This window comes from Dothidotthia symphoricarpi, assembly GCF_010015815.1.
Source record: "Dothidotthia symphoricarpi CBS 119687 unplaced genomic scaffold P153scaffold_20, whole genome shotgun sequence".
Lineage (NCBI taxonomy): Eukaryota > Fungi > Ascomycota > Dothideomycetes > Pleosporales > Dothidotthiaceae > Dothidotthia > Dothidotthia symphoricarpi.
Window position 1 is genome coordinate 275,391 of NW_022985027.1, and position 16,407 is coordinate 291,797.

Sequence of the window (16,407 nt, forward strand, 5' to 3'; positions counted from 1 at the left end):
AGTTCCTCTTCATTACTGCGGTCCCACTCAAACTTGCTCTTGTAGTAATCATCTTTCCAGACATCAAACTTCTCGTCGTACTTCTTCTGCATAGCTTCTTGAGCCTCCTCCGGGGAAACATCAACAATCTTGGCCTGGTCGTACTTTTGAATTACTCGCACAATTGCTTTCGTCGATTCGTCGTCCATGTCTTCTTCTTCGTCATCGTCGTCTTCTGTCAACTTGGGTGGAGCCGTTATCTGGAGGTGGCGCTCCCCGTCATCGTTTTGTACGGTCTTCCAGGGTAAATGTAGCTTGTCAGCCAGTTCCTGGATGAATTTCCGGTCCTCTGCTCTGAGGTCCACCGGGAAATCCAAAGCACCCTGCTCTTTCTTCTCTAGATGGTTCGCCAACCAACTCTTGACATCCGAGAAGAGCTGCTTCTGTTGAGTAGACATAACAACCGTGCCTCGTCTCGCTGTCTTCTGCATAACGTCCTCCTTCTCAAGGCGCTTACCCTTGAACCAAGACGCGTCTGCATTCTCTGATTCGAAATGGCGAAACTCGATCTGTGAGAGCTCGTCGAGCAGCAAAGCCAGCCTCTCCATGTTGATGACACCGTTCTCGTTGATATAGCCCTTGGCTTTAGGCAAAACCGTCTTGTAGACGTTGAACATGAGGGCCAAAGCGCCCTCGTTGATATGCAAATGGGGAAGATTAGGAAGGAAATCATTGCCAACAAAAAATGCCATAAGGATGAAATCGTCAATGACTCGTTCCATATCAAATGGAAATCCGAGAGCACCAGGCTCATCTAATTCTTGGAACTCGAGTTCAAGATATTCCCGGACAATGCACAAGTGCATGAGGAAGAAATTCTGGTGCTCCAATTCCTTGGACTTGGTCTGGCTTTGTCTTCCAAAAGTCACCTCTTCTCGCAAGAGGCAGAAGTGAGGATCGTGGCTCAACAACCCCAACATGATGAGATCCGCATCAAGGCCGTACAGGCAGTGACGGCGATTCGGGTCGTATTCAGGTTGCGCCTTAGCCTGGCGAATGTACTCCATAATTTTGTGCTCGCCCTCTCCAGGAACTTCATGACCTGACAGCACGACTTCCACGCCCTGCCAGTCTATGTCCTCAGAGACCTTCTTGGCGATGAAGTACTTCAGTTGTTGTGTGAGCTTCGCCATGAAACCGGTACCCGGCGTGATGCAGTTGCTGTCGAAGGGATCATCCTTGGGCATCTCCACGCCTTCGCGGATGGCCTTCTCTCGAGCCTTCTCAGCATCAAGAGCAGTCCTGAAGCGGCGCGCACGCTGCTGGTTCATCTTGGCACGCGGGGCGACGCCGTCGATGGCCATGAAGAACAGCTGCTTGGGCTTGATCTTGCCAAACAGGTGCTCAATGTAGTTGAAGATAGCAATGAACATCTTCTCCTCGGTCATACGAGCCGTTGGACCGTCCGAGTCATTATGGGTACAGTTGTGGATGATACCGTTCATGTCAAGCTGTCAAGACTGATATTAGCGTCATATGGTGGAGGTAATTCGAGAACACTCACGTAAAGACAGTCGAACTCAGGGATGCGGTTCTCTGCAATGAGCTGAGAGATACCAGGGTATCTCTCAGACATCCATCGAAAGAACTTGGGGACACCCATGGCTGTCGCTGGGTTCTAACAATAAGCTGATGATAGCTGTCGAATGCGACCACACTGGAACAGGTGGCGATTGGGTTGCAAAGGCGGAAATGGGTGTGAGTTTGGGGGGGGAGAAGCGCACGCTGCGCTGTAGCTGCGAAAGCGACAGAAATAGAGGGGCGAGGTTCTCGACGCTGAGGTCTTCAAAGAGTCGAAGGGAGCAGCTCATGGAGCTTGATATATTTCCCCACTGCCGCCAAGAAGAGCGGGCGCTAACCTTGATCGCTTGATCGATGACAGGGTTGTTCTACCATAGTCACGTGTTGGTCGCGAACTTCGAGCGCAACGCGTCTTGCTACAGCAACTTTCCCACTGCTTAATCTGCGCTCGCCACCACGTCAAACGCTACTATCGCGCTGTTCAGATCTATACACGCGTGAAATCATAATGGACGAAACAATGAGTGGTAAGGTTTCCTCTAGTTGATCGTGTGTTTGACCGCATAGCCCTCCAGCCACTTGCAAAGTCCATTATTGCAATGATGAGCTACACAAGCTTGCGTCTCGCGCCGTCATGGTTCCCAAATGATACTCGGACCTATACGTCAATGCCTGGGCTTGCGAGACAGTTCTGCGACGAAAACATACGAACATACATGCTAACACTCTCATCATAGACGCTCTCGACTCCCGCGAGATGGAGGATCAAGAGCAGGTTGAGCACAAGATCATCAACGAGGAGTACAAGATATGGAAGAAAAACTCTGTCTTTCTCTACGACATGCTCTATGGTCGCGCACTCGAATGGCCCACACTCACCACGCAATGGCTGCCAGACAAGAAACCGTAAAACTTCCCATGACCTGGCACTACTCAGGCACTGACACCGCACAGAGTGGAGGGCACCAACATGAGCCAGCATCGCATCATCCTCGGAACGCATACCTCCAACCAGGCACAAAACTACCTCCAAATCGCACACTGCGAGATTCCCGATTTCCGCGTCCCAGAACTATCAGAGCTCAGCGAGGAGCGGGGGGAGGTTGGAGGCCATGGCAACGCGAAGCGACCTTTCGACTTCAAGATCGTGCAGAAAATTAATCACCCCGGCGAAGTCAACAAGGCGCGGTACCAACCTCAGAATCCAGACATAATAGCCTCCCTATGTGTAGACGGCAAGGTGTTGATCTTCGATCGGACAAAGCATCCCTTACAACCAAAGGGTGATGCTATTCAGTTCGAAGCTGAGCTTGTAGGACACAACAGGGAGGGATTTGGGCTAAGTTGGAGTCCTCTGAGGGAGGGGCATCTGGTGACTGGTAACGAAGACACAACAGTCAAGACCTGGGATATCAAGTCTGGCTTCTCCAAGGGCAACAAGACAATCAGCCCAACCGCCACATATAACGTTCACAGCGCCACCGTCAACGATGTGCAATACCACCCCATCTACGACTTCCTCATCGGTACCGCGTCCGACGACCTCACCTGGCAGGTGCTCGACACGCGCATGGCCACGCACAAAAAGGCGCTCTACAGGAAGCTCGCGCACGAAGATGCCGTAAACAGTATTGCATTCCACCCCGAGTTCGAATCAACCATGGCGACTGGTTCTGCGGACAAAACAGTTGCCATCTGGGACCTGCGTAATTTTGAGAAGCCATTACACACCCTGGCAAGCCACCGCGGTGATGTCATCGGTCTTCAATGGCATCCACAAGACGCTGCTATCCTCGCGAGTTCCAGTTATGACCGTCGTGTGTGCATGTGGGACCTCAGCAAGATCGGCGACGAGCAGACTGAAGAGGAGGCAGAAGACGGGCCGCCTGAGTTGTAAGTCTGCATTCAGCAGTATGTTTCGAGCGCATTACTGACAATACCTAGGCTCTTCATGCACGGTGGTTTCACAAACCGGATCTGTGATTTTGACTGGAACAAGAACGACCCCTGGGTCATGATGGGTGCTGCCGAGGACAATCAGTTACAGATCTTCCGTCCCAGCCGCAAACTTGTCGAGCCGCTAAAGAAGAGTGTTAACCATGGAGAGGTTTCAGACTGAACTGTCCACTCTGGTTCCTGCTAGTTGGCTAACCTGGCGTTTATAGCGTTATAGCAGTTCATCTGGTGGGTCGTCTCATCGCATGTCTGGCGGCGATGGATCTCGCTCACCATCCGAGACGTGTACGACCGTGCCAGAACCCACGTCAGCTAGTACGTTGGCTTCGACTAGTTCAGAGGGGTTGGACAAGTTGAGGGTGCTGTGAGTGGACGATGGAAAGGGAAACATGGCGTTGGGCGTAGACTTAGTGGATACGAACGTTCAAAGGTGGTTGGAAGTCCCTACTTGTGCTTCTTCTAGCCATTTATTGAAAACAAGTACTACTCAACTCAACTCTTGAATGGTGCACGACATGGGGAAATGATCTTATGGTATTAACTCGCAAGCTTTCTGTTGTTTGTTGTGCGCTAGTAATATCGACTTCGTTTCCCGCATCCCCGTCCAACCTGAACGCCCCGGGTGCTCATGTGTACGGTATTTTGATCACTTCCTTCTATCCGTACAATTGGGTGGAGATTATCGTCACAGAAGAAAATATGTCATAGTGCCACTGATAGTCTGTGCTAGCCTTGTGCGAAGCATCACGATCTGAAGACTGAACATTGAAAGACGTTGAGAAATTACCCAGAGATTACTAGTACTCAGTCTCAAGACTGGACAAGAATCTTGTTCGCCCCGATCCGTGTTGCGGTTGAAGTAGTTCTTGGCCCTAGTTCATCGCCTCTTCGAGTGAAGATTGTCCGTCAGTGTGGTGCAAGGTCTCGATAAGATTGAGACAACGATGGGGTTGAACATGTTGAGTAAGGGTAATAGGGAGTTGAGGCATTAACACTTGATCGGTCGGTTCTTGACTCCGTGGGGTATTTCGCGCGTCGCTCAATATCTTATAATCAACGAGATAGACTAGCATTGCGTGTATGTCTCTGATCTCTCTACTACGACAGGCTGTGTGTTTGAGTAGAAAGAATCACTATACCACCAGGGATTCACCTATCAGAGGCGTGGTGTTTATCTTCTTGAGTACTAATTCAAAAGAAAGTTGACGAATGAGGTCATAGAGAGATCTGCAACTACGACGTAAGGTGAGACATGACACAATCCGTTGTCATGCAGGAATACTACTGGGAGAAGTGTCGCTTATGCTGTATCGTGACGAAGTTGCTCCACAGTAAATTGACGCATGCCATCGGCTTCTCGATGCGATGCAGTGAGGTGTCGAGGATGAACAGGGAAGGAAATATTGAAAATAAGATGAAGGGAAGAGTGGCGACGACGTTTAGTTCAAGACTTGACCATATGATTTTTGGTATTAGCGCTCAATTTTCACGATGAACGTTGACAACGGTTGAGGCTGGTGTAGCTATCAAACATGGATACTCGAAACGGCTCACATGTCATGGCATAAGATCTGAGATCTATTCACGGGTGTTGTGCCTCTTAGGATGATTCGTAACGAACACTTCGGTACAAATCTCCGCATCTGACGTCGCGAAACCCCACAGATGGGCTGAGAGCTTGCATATGCATGATGCGCGGCTGAAAAGCGGGGGCACTGACATTAGGGTAGGGAATGAGGTCAATATCGAGGAATGTAATGGTGGGTTAAAGATCTGCAGATTAACGTGGGTTGAAAGTAGTGGGGATAAGCGTCAATAGAGTCTGGGCTTTTTGGTGGGGAGTGCGGTCTGGGCTAGATTATCGGCATGGGATCGAGATGGAGGGTAGAACTTGTTGTGGAGCAGAAGGCGGGAGTGTGAAGGTGATGGTCCAAGGCGAACCAAAATCTTGCAACAGCTTACTACTACAAAGAAAGTTTCTGTAGAACCTGTGCGCTTTAAGTATTTTGAGTATACGCTCAAGCCGCTCTACATGAAGCATTCAATCTCGTAGTTTGGTTGTGATATTTTACTGCCGAATAGGTAGCTTGATTTTTGGTATTTCGACATCCCAAGAGATGGTGTAGGAAAACCTGGCGTACTCAACGAACGACGACCGTCGAATCTGTGAGTGGTTGGGTAACCGCCAAAGCTCGAGTGATGTAATCTTACACACCTATGATTTATCGATTTGATGTGATCTCCGTCGTCGTGGTCTTGGCACGACGAAGCCCAGAGACGAGGCAAGGCGGCATCCAAGTTACCTACGACACCGGTAAATGGCCTTCCCGCAGTACCTGCGTTGGTCGCTTATCTTCGTGCCAACAGAAGAGCAGTTGTGACGGCCCTGCATACTGAAAGTAAACGCAGACGCAGCCATCTATCGTCACAGGTGACGTGACGGCTTGGTCGGCTTGGTCAACGGCTGAAGACCCTGCATAAACCAGCCGGCGAACTAGTTCATAGAACGCTAGTACATTTGCAGATCACCACCTCATACGGACCGAATGACGTTTCCGCTGACCTCACATGCGGGACGAAAGGGGGTACTATGGAGTTGTCTATGTCTGTGTCCCGTATTTTGAGGCTTCTCGCCTAAACTGCGACCATCAACAGGAGCTCTGACCTTCGTTTCAATCCTTACACAGTGCGCTGAACTTGACATCATGCGCGTCATACGTTGGATTATGTCTCGCACACACAGACACTTCAGCTTCTGGTGCGGTTGAGACTCTGTATGTATATTGGTTTTTGAAACGAGGCTGCCGAAATTTGCGGTCAGTTCGGTGTAATTTTACAATATGTGAAGCCGCACTTTCTTTCTTGTTTTCGACAAGACTATTGATATCATGGGGTATTGATGAAGCCGTCCACCAACAGTCAAGCTTCAGTCTAGTGTGTCTGGTGTCCGAGGACGCATAGTTCAGGGACCATCACTGGTGACGCGCTTCGCTTCGCTCCGCGCAGGAAGCGTCATGAAGTAGACTAGCTCCAATCGCAGGCGAACATGGGTCTCGGTATCGTCGCTATCTTATTCGTCAGGGCTTCGCATCCGCGCATGATGTATACATGACTAGACATCATGAGGAAGGACCCTGCAGATCTCTGACCTCAGGGCCCTGCTCTGTTGTGGATCGTCGTACGTCGAGACCAAGGTCAATCCGTTGCCTGGGACAGTGTTGATGGAGGACTGTTGCGTAAGACGTGCTGGTGTATATATTACACGGCCGTTTCCCTCGATCATTATCCATCCAAGCTCACCATCAACGATTATCAAGCAACTCACACACAAACCTCTTCAACGAATCTCCATCCATCCAATCTTATAATAAACTCCAACTCATCAATCATCATGTCTGGATCAACTGCCTCCGTCTACATCACCGACGACTTTTCTGAGCCCATGACTGCTCAACACAACTTCGCCAACGCGTTCGACCTGGAGAACCCTGACGAGGCCATGACTCAGTATCAAAAGTATGTTGCACAGCCTATTCCTCTCTACACAAATTTTCTAACAACCCCATCAGGATCATGCACGAGCACACCAAGCGCCAACTCACCACTGCCACCGATTCCGCAAGACGCCGAACCGGCTCCACATCATCCTCGCTGCGATCTGCTGAGTCTGTCGATTCGCGCGACGCATAGACGCCACCAGCAAACAACGTTCGATTCTTTGCGACATTTTTAGCGACATATTTTAGCGACATTCACGATCGGGATCTGGCACCACTTTTTGCGCGCATCATGGGAGGCGATATCTGGAACGGAGTTTGGAATTGTAACATTATCGAGACTAGCATTTGAGCCCAGGCGTTCAAGGGTCCTCGCGGCGGATACTACTACATTTATCAATCTTATTTTCCACCCTATCGAGGGTTACCACCATACATTTTTTATTGATGCGACATATGTTTCATGTTATAACGGCCTTGCCAGCGCCGCTGTGAGGTATCAATAAATCTAAGCTTGGCATCTTTGGAGATGGCTATTGGTCGCTCTGATTGACACTGGTATGCATGTTAATGAAAATTGCGAACATGTTGATTAGCTTTACATGAGTAGGAGCTCAAGATCTGTTAGACTACTCACAAAATGTCAGCACGATCATAAGCTCAACATCAGGGCCTTTTTGCATGAGGATTTAGCACGTTGCTCACTGGCCATCAACCAAAAATTCGTGCACAGGGATTGTGAGTATGGTTATTTAAGATGTAAAGTCAATAAAGATATGTACTAGAGGACATGGTTCAATGATCAAGTCGAGGTTTTTCTCAGATTTACATTTGGAAGGCTGAGTAACATCTTGCAATAATGTTTTTTGAGGTTAACGTGTCGTAACGATCAAGACTGGTGTCGTCAGTCCTGATGTATGACTTGATCAGCAGGTTTGTTCACGCTCCATGAGGAAGCCCGACCAACGGGTCACAGCTTGAGACTTCTAATGGGTTGCAGCCACACAAGGTTTATTGGTATCGAATGGTCGCCAAATGTGCCCAGATACTATACCACTCGAGCAAGTGACCCGAAGCGCCGTCAGGGCCGCACCACCGCATTCGAAACCAAGCGTACATTTACTGTGTAAATACCCATTTTACATCTTCCATCCCCTTTCTCCTCTGCATTTTGACCCTCACCTCCCTCAGCGGCTTCGTCACTGAAAGTGGAAACCTCTTATCATCCCTTGGCGGATCCCATTGCACCTTCTGTGCCCCCTCGACGGGCAGCAGATCAAATCCCAACACCAAGAGTGCTACCAAACCCGAAATCTCCGCCTGCGCAAAATGTCTTCCCGGGCAGAGACTTGAGCCACCGCCAAAGGCCCTGAAGGCCGCTGGGTGTATCGCGTTCGCCTTTCCCTCGGGGACGCTACCGTCAGCATTGGATTTCGAGCCGTTGAGGTTATGCATGAAGCGGCGTGCGTTGAAGGATGAGACATCAGGACCCCAGATATCACCATCAGCGTGCATAACACCACCAGCGATCTGAACCGTGGTGTTCTTACGCAAGAGATATGTGTCTGCGAGAATAGTGTCTTCGAGAACGAACCGCGCAGATGCCATAGGTGCAGTTATGCGCATGGTCTCGCGATACACCGAACTGAGAAGTGGACACGAATCCTTCAACCTGGAGGCAGAGATGGTACCGGGGGCTACGAGAGCGTTGGCGGAAATTTCTTCGCGGATTTGCGACACGAGCTCGGGACGGCTGAAGATGTTGTTGACTACCCAGAACGAGGTAATTCCAGCGTTTGAACTGATGGCGAAAGAGAAAGCCATCTCCAATCGACAGTGCTCATATAGGGAGATGCCTTCGTCCTCGTGCATTTTCTTCCTGTCTTGGAGCATCGTGAGCGCTTGGTTTCCTCGTCCATTCTCAAAATATTCGACAAAACCCTTGACACAGGCTTCGAGTCCGTAGTAAGCTTTACGAGCTGTGATTTTGGGAAGGACGTTAACCATATATGCTACGGCTCCAGTCTCCCAGTCCCAGAAACTTTCTACCAGTTCAGGATGTAGAGCAAATGGGTTCTCAGGTCCGTAGAACGTTTGCATTGACGTTTTGGTTAATCCTCTCGTAATGTATCGAAACAGCTCTGTTTCCATTCCGTCTTCGATGTCGCTTATCTGTTTGCCGAACAAGTTCAACTGAGTTTCCGCGATCTCTCGTACTTTTTGCGGTCCTAAAGCTGGAGTTATGATGTAGTGTGATCGAGTAACCATCCGCTCTCTTCCCTCCTGTTTAGCTGTAGGATCTTGTAGTATGTGTTTTGTTTCGGCGCTCAAACCAAACATACGAGGAGTCATTTCGACTACCAGCTGATCGAAATCGAGGGTTGCTGCGGCACGTTGGACCGCCATGGCAAGCGGGGGAGATGTTACGACATAAGTGCGGTCGTTTAGCATGGGCATGGTGAATATTGGTTGTTTACATTTTTCACTGAGTACCGTCGTTAGCTTCTTCCACGTAAGACCCTGATCGTAGAAGCTAGCTACCTGATCTTTTTGAGGTACAATGGCCCCTCTGTGAGCATACCAATGATATGTCCGAGAAGTGGTATCGATGGATGGACAACAGGTGGCTCTCGCGGGTCCACTTTGATGCGCAAAAAATTGCTCAGAAAGACCCCAATCGCTGCCAGGAGCCCGATAGCTCCTACAACTGTTGAGATGCCCATGTTGACGGCACAACAAAATGAGGACAGAGCGTGGTCTCTCACGAAAGATGCAAGTTCTTAGTACGTGTAGAGCTCACAGGCGTGAAGCAACTATACAATACAGTATCGCCACAGAGGAAAGTGAAACTCTTTATGTTCAGCAAGGCAGCATCCAGGCCAGCTTCCCCTCGCAAGTATATGTGGGATTAGCTACGTGGATTTCGCCCTGCTGCTAGGGCTGACATGCTGACCGATAGTCAGCCAATCCGAGCACTTCTTGTCTGCCATCCGGGTTAATTGCGGCAGACTTCCGCGTTGATGGGGAAACCTCGAAGTTTGAAGAGTCGGTGTGCCGATTTATGTTCTGCGGTAAAGGGTTTCGTGAGGTCGCATCATCGAAACACGGGCCAAGTCGTCTGACTGGATTGGCTGAGTGGTTCCGTCTACACCGTCTCCACTGTGACAACTGACGTCTGGCTGTCAATAAAGGTCCCAGCCATCAATTGTTCCTTAGCGGAAAGCTTTGTTCGTGATATTTATCGCGTCGCTCGCCTTTGACTTCTTCCATCTTGTGCCTGCATCATGCGCTCCTTCGCTCTTACCTTACCTGCTGTGTTGGCAGGCGTCATTGCATCGTACCTGCCGACTAGTTCAGGTGCCCTGCAAAACATCTTGGGGAACACTGACAGATCGGAGAAATATCATTATCCAACGGACTTTACACGCGATCTTCTACCGGTAGGCTCTTCTTCACTCGGACTCGCGGTTCAAAGCTTACGCAAAACCATAGAAACCCTTCCACAGCCACAATGATTACTGGCGAGAGAGGCCTTATTGGACCGGCCTATCCTATGGCGCAGTGTCGACTGAGGCTGATGTGTGGCTGATCAATGGCACGCTCTATGTAAGTTTTCTCATTGAACACAACCTGCTTGCCTTGGATGTTAGACTTCCCCGTGTAATACCCAGGACGACTTGGTAGAAGTATAATACCCACAGCAAGCGATGTTGAATTCTCCATGACTCGTGTTTGATGGAGTCAACGTGCTTCGTCCTAACTGCAGGATCAAGGTTGCAAGATATGCGACCTGTGTTTTATTGAAGCCTTTGAACTTTCTCACCTCGCTTGTCAAGGTGACCAACTCTCTAACACACGTCTAGGTCGGCCACGAGCCCAGCGCACTCACCAAACATCGAACCTTGGAGTCTCTCTACATCGAGCCCATCCTCGACACGCTCCAGCGCATGAACCCAGAAACTCCCTTCGTCCAGCCTGGCGAGCAAAATGGCGTCTTCGATACCTCCAGCGCCCAGACCCTCTACCTCTTCATCGACATAAAAACCGCAGCCGACGAAACCTGGCCGGCCGTGTTACGCGCTCTGGAGCCCTTGCGTAGCGGCGACTGGCTCTCAACCTACGACGGCAAAAGGTTTTTCTCGAACCCCGTAACCGTGATCGGAACGGGGAACACTCAATTGTCAGACGTGCAGAAGTACATGCCGCGCGATGTTTTCTTCGATGCGCCACTCGCGTCACTTGGAGAGGACAAGTATGCGAAGCTGACTGCGAACGAGTCACCTATTGCATCGACAAACTTTGCTTCCTCGTTTGGGGAGTTGAGAAAACGGGCGTTCAACGACACGCAGCTCAACTTGCTGAGAAAACAACTTGATGCTGCGCATGCAAAGGGGATCAAAGCACGCTACTGGAATCAGCCTGCGTGGCCGGTTGGAACGAGGAACTTTGTCTGGAGACTTCTTTGGGACGAGGGTGTTGACTTTTTGAATGTAGATGATTTGAAGGGAGCGGCGGAGTTTTGGGAGGGAACTGGATAGATTGTTGCGAGACTAGAGTCAGACTTGTATGAATCAATAGTATCTGTCATGTCGTCTATGGTTAGAAAGGGTGATATGCCTTTTCCATATGGGCTCGTGTTAATTCTTGCTTGGTTATATCGTTTGTGTATGCGCTTCTCAACAGTTCAGATGCCGAAGGCGGGTAACTGTATGTTCTAATTGTATAGACGATTTTAAACGACATTTGCTACTCCCAAACGCATCCGGATCATCAATGACACGCGTATATCTCTGAGTGACGAAGACTATGCGCTTTCACCACGCCAGCTCATAGACTCGTGTGGGGAGTGTGTAAACAACGTCCTCTCGTTTTCGAGAGATGCTACAAACGACACGGCCCAAACTCGACTCGAACGTAACTATCTTGAATATAATCCACCCTAGTAAGATGACAAGACCGTGAGCTTGATAAGATAGTATACAAAGGTTATGGTAGCGGCTATCATCATGACTCAAAAGGGGCTGGAGTACTACACCAACCATGACCTCGAGAGTTTTAGTGTCGCTAGCCTCACGCTCTCGATTACTCATTATTACCTCACCACCAGGTCAGACCTCTTGATGAAGTTTTCAAGTCTAGCAGTAAGAAACAATCCCCGTGTACGAGCTCCGACCCGACGAATGGAGTGTACATGAATAAGTCGTACCGCTCCAGGTTTCTCAAGGGTGTCAAGATACGGGTCGGAGGCGTGCATGCCTAGTTGCACGTACACTGGCAGCCAACCTGGTCCTTGGTGCGTTGCATAGACTTTGCTCGCACATCGTGAGGGTACGCAAAACATGCATATACGAGTGAGGGGGTTGGCAGGTTAGGCTTTCAAGTTGATGTCAAGCGGTAATTCTATCCACCGTTAGCAAAGTCTTCGACATGTAACCCCAATGCGAGTGCGTCTGAGTCGCAGATCAACGAAAGCTACTCATGCCCAACTCCTTCATGAATAAGTCTAGGCCTTTTGTATTGCACTAGTACGGAGCAATCCGAACCCCATCGCTACATCTTGACAAATACAATGAATCACTGTGCCAAGGACCGGCTAACGATTTGACAAGTGTACAGTGAATCTCGATTCCGTCTCATTCTTTTGACGCGTGCAGTGGCCTAGCAAAAGCGAGGATACTCCTGGAGAGGGCGTAGTTTGATAGTAATCCAGACTAAGGCAATGAATGCTGATATTCCAAACGTCTAGGCTGGCCATGGTCGGTAGTTGCTACGTGCTGTGCATACAGAATACACGCTTAGCACAGAAATATCCGTTGGCTTATATGGGTTGCATGTAGGGCTATCCTTGCAGGAGCTACCGTGCTGCTGTGTAACCTGAGCAACATTTCTGTGACGATAGTGTTATGCGAGTACGGCTGGTAGTCCATCGGCGATCTGCGATATCAATCATTACGATGGAATGTTGAGAAGATGCATCAATGTCTAGTTTGCAACGTGTTCATCTCGGTACGGAAGAACGGGCGGCCCGGAGCAGGTTCCATTGCGGGAGAGATGACATGCGTGTACCTGCAGACGGTATGCCGTCCTCGATGGTGAAGATAGCCGATTTTGACATCAGCGCCACCGATTGGTAGATGCAAGATTGCTGCAGGCGGATTAAGTTCCGGGTTAGGTATAGATCAATCTGCTCCAGCTGATGAACCTATGGGCAAAGCTTCCTACCCTAAAGCAGTTCCTCCTCTTCAGCTGTGCCGTATAACAAGGGTAGGCGAGTTGATTTCAGCGGTAAGATGATTAGTGAAATCGTGCATGGGAATTTGGAAGCGCAGAGATACATACTATTGCGCACACTAGAGGAATATGCAGGGCTTGTAGCAAGGGCGTGACCATCTGAATAGGTAGGGAAGACGAAAGTGAACAGCCAACAAGAGATGGTAGGGCAGATGCGAAGAGATATGATACTACTCCATGACGGGTTAGCACAGACTACCCCGCCCCCGCCTTCCTTTCTCAGACACGCCAAAAAAATCTCGCGACGCGACAGCATTACCGTCTACACCACAAATATTGCCCAGCCGCCCACCATGGTCTCCCTGGACGAAGAAACCATTGATGACATCCTCTACTTTGCGCGCGCAAACGAAGCGTCTGAGCTCTCCACCCTCCTCACTGACCTCGCCACAACGACCAAAGCCTCCCAAGCCGATATATTAGCTGCTGTTATTGATTCGAACTCAAAGAATAGTCCTCTGCATTATGCGGCTGGAAATGGACATGATGGTATATTGCTCCACTCCAAGCTATCATTGCAGGATACGCAGCTAAACAGAGCCTAGAAATCGTTAAAATCCTCCTCTCCACCCCCTCGCCTATCCTCAACGCTACAAATGAGTCTGGAAACACAGCATTACACTGGGCATCCTTAAACGGGCATCTCCCGAGTGTCAAGTTACTCGTTGAAGCAGGCGCCGACGTGACGATCATCAACAGCGCAGGGCATGACGCGGTGTTCGAGGCGGAGATCAATGATAAGAATGACGTTGTGGACTGGTTGCTGGGGGCTGTAGAGGCGCTGGAGAAGGGCGTTGGAGGAGCTGGGGACGGAGAGATAAGACTTTCTGCTGGGAATGTCGAGGAGAGTGGAAACGTGGATGTGAACGGAGATGACAGGGAGAAGGATACTGAGGAGGTTAGAAAAGGGGTGGAGGGCATGAATACAGGAAGTGGGGATCCAAAAGATGGTTGAGTCAAAAAGAGAGGTTGACTATGGGTTCATGATAGGTTGCTGGCATTCCTCCCAGTTAGGCTGGTCGAGTGACTGCTCGAACACGATGAGATAGGCGCAAGAATCATCATCATCGGGGGAGGGATTACTTGTGAGGTGTACGATGATCGGAGGAGCGAAGAACCCATTGCTGGGGAGTCAAGACGTGTGGAAGATCGATAGTATTTGCATGACTGCGGTGCAGAAGGACTATCCTGGCCTTTCAACAAGGTTTGAAAGTGGCGGAAGCTCTTTCTTGCCAGGATTGTCATGGTCATCTACATGAGTAGCCTTTGATAGACGGATAGGCTGTCGTGCAAATGTCGATCATGTTGCAAAAAGAATCGGACAACTGTTACACGTGGTTCCTCCGTGATTGCTTTCATCCAGGACCAAAATCCAGAAATTGATGCCACACCCTACCTTGAACGCCATACATGTTACATATTTATGTGATCCTCATCCCTAGTCGGCATTAGTGGACGCATTGACATCACTATTCTTCTTTTCCTTACCGCCCAGCGTTCAGTCCCTCAGCCAGGCACGGCGCTTCTCCTCTTTCTTGGCTTTGCGTTTCTCTGAGAAAGCTTTGAGTTCTTTCTTGGACAGAGCCTTGCCACGGCGCTCTGCCTTGAGGCTACGACCATCATGGCTATTGGCAGCTGCATCAACGTCGAAGAACGCTGTCATTTGTCGCTTGCTCTTGTTTTCATCGTTGTGCATCTCTGGACCCATGCTAGCCTGTTGGAATTTACCGGTGAAGCGATTGAAATGGGCTTGCGCAACATAATCCTGATTAGGGTTCTGGATACCAGTGACACCCGCAGCAGCCTGTTCTTCCTCCTCTTCTGCCTCCTTAGCGTAGTCCGCATTGGGGTCATAGTTGCCGTGAATTGCTGGATTGTATCCTCCCCACTTGCGCCTGGGCGGCGAGCTGGTGCCGGGTGCGCCAGAGTTTGTTGCTTGCATGGAAGCGCCTGTATTGAGAGTCCTGTGTTGATCACATATTAGGCTAGGAAAAAGAGAAGAAGACGATAGTAGTTAGCAAACCTGTCGTACGATCCGTGACTGTGGGTAGCGGCCGCTTCGGGCACACGCGGGTTTGTCCATTGCGACACTCCAGTAATCTTGTTGTAGAAATAATGTTGGTTCGCATTCATGTCCCAAAGCGCGTCCCAGCCGTCGTCCTCTGCACTTGGAGGTTGCTCGTCCGGGAGCGGAGGCGCCTCCTCGTCAGGCAGCGGTGGGTCACTTGCAACAGTGGCACCCTCGTTCCTCTCGCTCACAGCACCATCCTCAGTCGAAGGTGACGCGCTGTGTTCGCGATCGCTCCCGTGACTGACAACACCATCGCGATGCATATCAGCAGCTGGTGAAGGCATGCGCGCCTGATCTTCGTCGGCACTCATGGTAGCGTCCTAGTGTATATATCCGCGTGATGTGTATATGTTAGAACTGATGCGCCCTAAGAAGAAGAGGATTGCTGCATGCACGCTGTCGCATAGATTGTTGTGGTGGTGTTGAGGTTGGTTGGCGCATGGGTTCGTCACTTTGTCGAGCAAACGCCTTGGCACATGCTGATCACGTGCCAATGGCATGTGCTATCATTGGACTCTTTAGCACGGTGTCAATTCGCCCTGTTTCGTACGTAGTGTTGTTGCTGCACCCTCATGTTCAACTGCCGTCGTGCTTGACTCAGTACAATCCCAGAGCAGCCTGCAGCGACGAAGTGCATTCGTCAATCCGCACTATCTTCAATGCAGCCAACGCTGGAGCCTCAAAGCGCCCCCCGCTCGAGATATCGAAACATCGAGAGCAAGATCGCCTAGAAACCGACGGCAATGCATGGGTCCCTGGCGCACTGCAGGATGGAGTTAGGTAGGGGAGCCGGCAGACACCGATCCGCTGTAAGAGTTCGACATCACTTCGCTTCGCTTCGCTTCAACGGCTGCTATTGTCGTACAGAGCTCCGAGCTAAACTATTCACGTGTGTAGTACTTTCGCCTGATGGATATCGACGTTGTCGAGCTCGATGCTACAAATGTAGGTGGCTTAGTCTTGAAAGGCGTGTTGAAACAGCAGGGCTGGTAACAAAGGGCCGGCAGTCCGAGGCCTTGCCAATGCACTGTC

General features: G+C 50.1%; 7 protein-coding genes across 7 annotated transcripts; 4 read left to right on the forward strand and 3 right to left on the reverse strand.

Annotated features, from left to right (window-relative positions):
• Positions 1 to 1,993: 1,993 nt before the first annotated feature.
• On the forward strand, positions 1,994 to 4,100 carry P153DRAFT_400183 (WD40 repeat-like protein). Its single transcript, XM_033671794.1, has 4 exons — positions 1,994 to 2,087; positions 2,298 to 2,466; positions 2,515 to 3,453; positions 3,505 to 4,100. The coding sequence occupies exons 1-4, from the start codon at positions 2,069 to 2,071 to the stop codon at positions 3,677 to 3,679; spliced, it is 1,302 nt and encodes a 433-aa protein (XP_033519746.1). The 5' UTR covers positions 1,994 to 2,068; the 3' UTR covers positions 3,680 to 4,100.
• A 2,703-nt stretch (positions 4,101 to 6,803) lies between these two features.
• On the forward strand, positions 6,804 to 7,573 carry P153DRAFT_400184 (uncharacterized protein). The gene is made up of 2 exons (XM_033671795.1): positions 6,804 to 7,032; positions 7,086 to 7,573. The coding sequence occupies exons 1-2, from the start codon at positions 6,908 to 6,910 to the stop codon at positions 7,204 to 7,206; spliced, it is 246 nt and encodes an 81-aa protein (XP_033519747.1). The 5' UTR covers positions 6,804 to 6,907; the 3' UTR covers positions 7,207 to 7,573.
• Positions 7,574 to 7,897: 324 nt separating this feature from the next.
• On the reverse strand, positions 7,898 to 10,077 carry P153DRAFT_370028 (cytochrome P450). Its single transcript, XM_033668923.1, has 2 exons — positions 9,555 to 10,077; positions 7,898 to 9,498 (listed from the first exon to the last, which is right to left on the reverse strand). Exons 1-2 carry the CDS (start codon positions 9,734 to 9,736, stop codon positions 8,133 to 8,135), a joined length of 1,548 nt encoding a protein of 515 aa, XP_033519748.1. The 5' UTR covers positions 9,737 to 10,077; the 3' UTR covers positions 7,898 to 8,132.
• On the forward strand, positions 10,057 to 11,660 carry P153DRAFT_370029 (uncharacterized protein). Its single transcript, XM_033668924.1, has 3 exons — positions 10,057 to 10,453; positions 10,506 to 10,619; positions 10,877 to 11,660. Exons 1-3 carry the CDS (start codon positions 10,298 to 10,300, stop codon positions 11,549 to 11,551), a joined length of 945 nt encoding a protein of 314 aa, XP_033519749.1. The 5' UTR covers positions 10,057 to 10,297; the 3' UTR covers positions 11,552 to 11,660.
• Positions 11,661 to 13,191: 1,531 nt separating this feature from the next.
• Positions 13,192 to 13,646, reverse strand: P153DRAFT_111718 (uncharacterized protein). Its single transcript, XM_033661910.1, has one exon. It carries the CDS (start codon positions 13,558 to 13,560, stop codon positions 13,237 to 13,239), a length of 324 nt encoding a protein of 107 aa, XP_033519750.1. The 5' UTR covers positions 13,561 to 13,646; the 3' UTR covers positions 13,192 to 13,236.
• On the forward strand, positions 13,596 to 14,731 carry P153DRAFT_324595 (ankyrin; the record flags this gene model as incomplete). The annotated part of the gene is made up of 2 exons (XM_033665247.1): positions 13,596 to 13,793; positions 13,850 to 14,731. Coding segments are annotated over 2 exons (608 nt in total), but the record flags the coding sequence as incomplete, so codon positions are not given.
• P153DRAFT_111750 (uncharacterized protein) lies at positions 14,489 to 15,961 on the reverse strand. Its single transcript, XM_033661911.1, has 3 exons — positions 15,337 to 15,961; positions 14,793 to 15,268; positions 14,489 to 14,742 (listed from the first exon to the last, which is right to left on the reverse strand). Exons 1-2 carry the CDS (start codon positions 15,684 to 15,686, stop codon positions 14,803 to 14,805), a joined length of 816 nt encoding a protein of 271 aa, XP_033519752.1. The 5' UTR covers positions 15,687 to 15,961; the 3' UTR covers positions 14,489 to 14,742; positions 14,793 to 14,802.
• Between the last annotated feature and the right edge of the window lie 446 nt (positions 15,962 to 16,407).

What these genes read in the sequence shown, in the direction of transcription:
- P153DRAFT_111750 (XM_033661911.1), bottom strand. Translation starts at nt 15,686, where the DNA reads ATGAGTGCCGACGAAGATCAGGCGCGCATGCCTTCACCAGCTGCTGAT. An exon ending in GCTACCCACAGTCACGGATC is followed by an intron (nt 15,269 to 15,336) that starts GTACGACAGGTT and finishes TGATCAACACAG; the next exon opens with GACTCTCAATACAGGCGCTT.
- P153DRAFT_400184 (XM_033671795.1), top strand. Translation starts at nt 6,908, where the DNA reads ATGTCTGGATCAACTGCCTCCGTCTACATCACCGACGACTTTTCTGAG. An exon ending in GCCATGACTCAGTATCAAAA is followed by an intron (nt 7,033 to 7,085) that starts GTATGTTGCACA and finishes CAACCCCATCAG; the next exon opens with GATCATGCACGAGCACACCA.
- P153DRAFT_111718 (XM_033661910.1), bottom strand. Translation starts at nt 13,560, where the DNA reads ATGCTGTCGCGTCGCGAGATTTTTTTGGCGTGTCTGAGAAAGGAAGGC.
- P153DRAFT_370028 (XM_033668923.1), bottom strand. Translation starts at nt 9,736, where the DNA reads ATGGGCATCTCAACAGTTGTAGGAGCTATCGGGCTCCTGGCAGCGATT. An exon ending in TTGTACCTCAAAAAGATCAG is followed by an intron (nt 9,499 to 9,554) that starts GTAGCTAGCTTC and finishes GACGGTACTCAG; the next exon opens with TGAAAAATGTAAACAACCAA.
- P153DRAFT_400183 (XM_033671794.1), top strand. An exon ending in TGGCTGCCAGACAAGAAACC is followed by an intron (nt 2,467 to 2,514) that starts GTAAAACTTCCC and finishes GACACCGCACAG; the next exon opens with AGTGGAGGGCACCAACATGA. An exon ending in GAAGACGGGCCGCCTGAGTT is followed by an intron (nt 3,454 to 3,504) that starts GTAAGTCTGCAT and finishes GACAATACCTAG; the next exon opens with GCTCTTCATGCACGGTGGTT.
- P153DRAFT_370029 (XM_033668924.1), top strand. Translation starts at nt 10,298, where the DNA reads ATGCGCTCCTTCGCTCTTACCTTACCTGCTGTGTTGGCAGGCGTCATT. An exon ending in TTACACGCGATCTTCTACCG is followed by an intron (nt 10,454 to 10,505) that starts GTAGGCTCTTCT and finishes GCAAAACCATAG; the next exon opens with AAACCCTTCCACAGCCACAA. An exon ending in TGATCAATGGCACGCTCTAT is followed by an intron (nt 10,620 to 10,876) that starts GTAAGTTTTCTC and finishes ACACACGTCTAG; the next exon opens with GTCGGCCACGAGCCCAGCGC.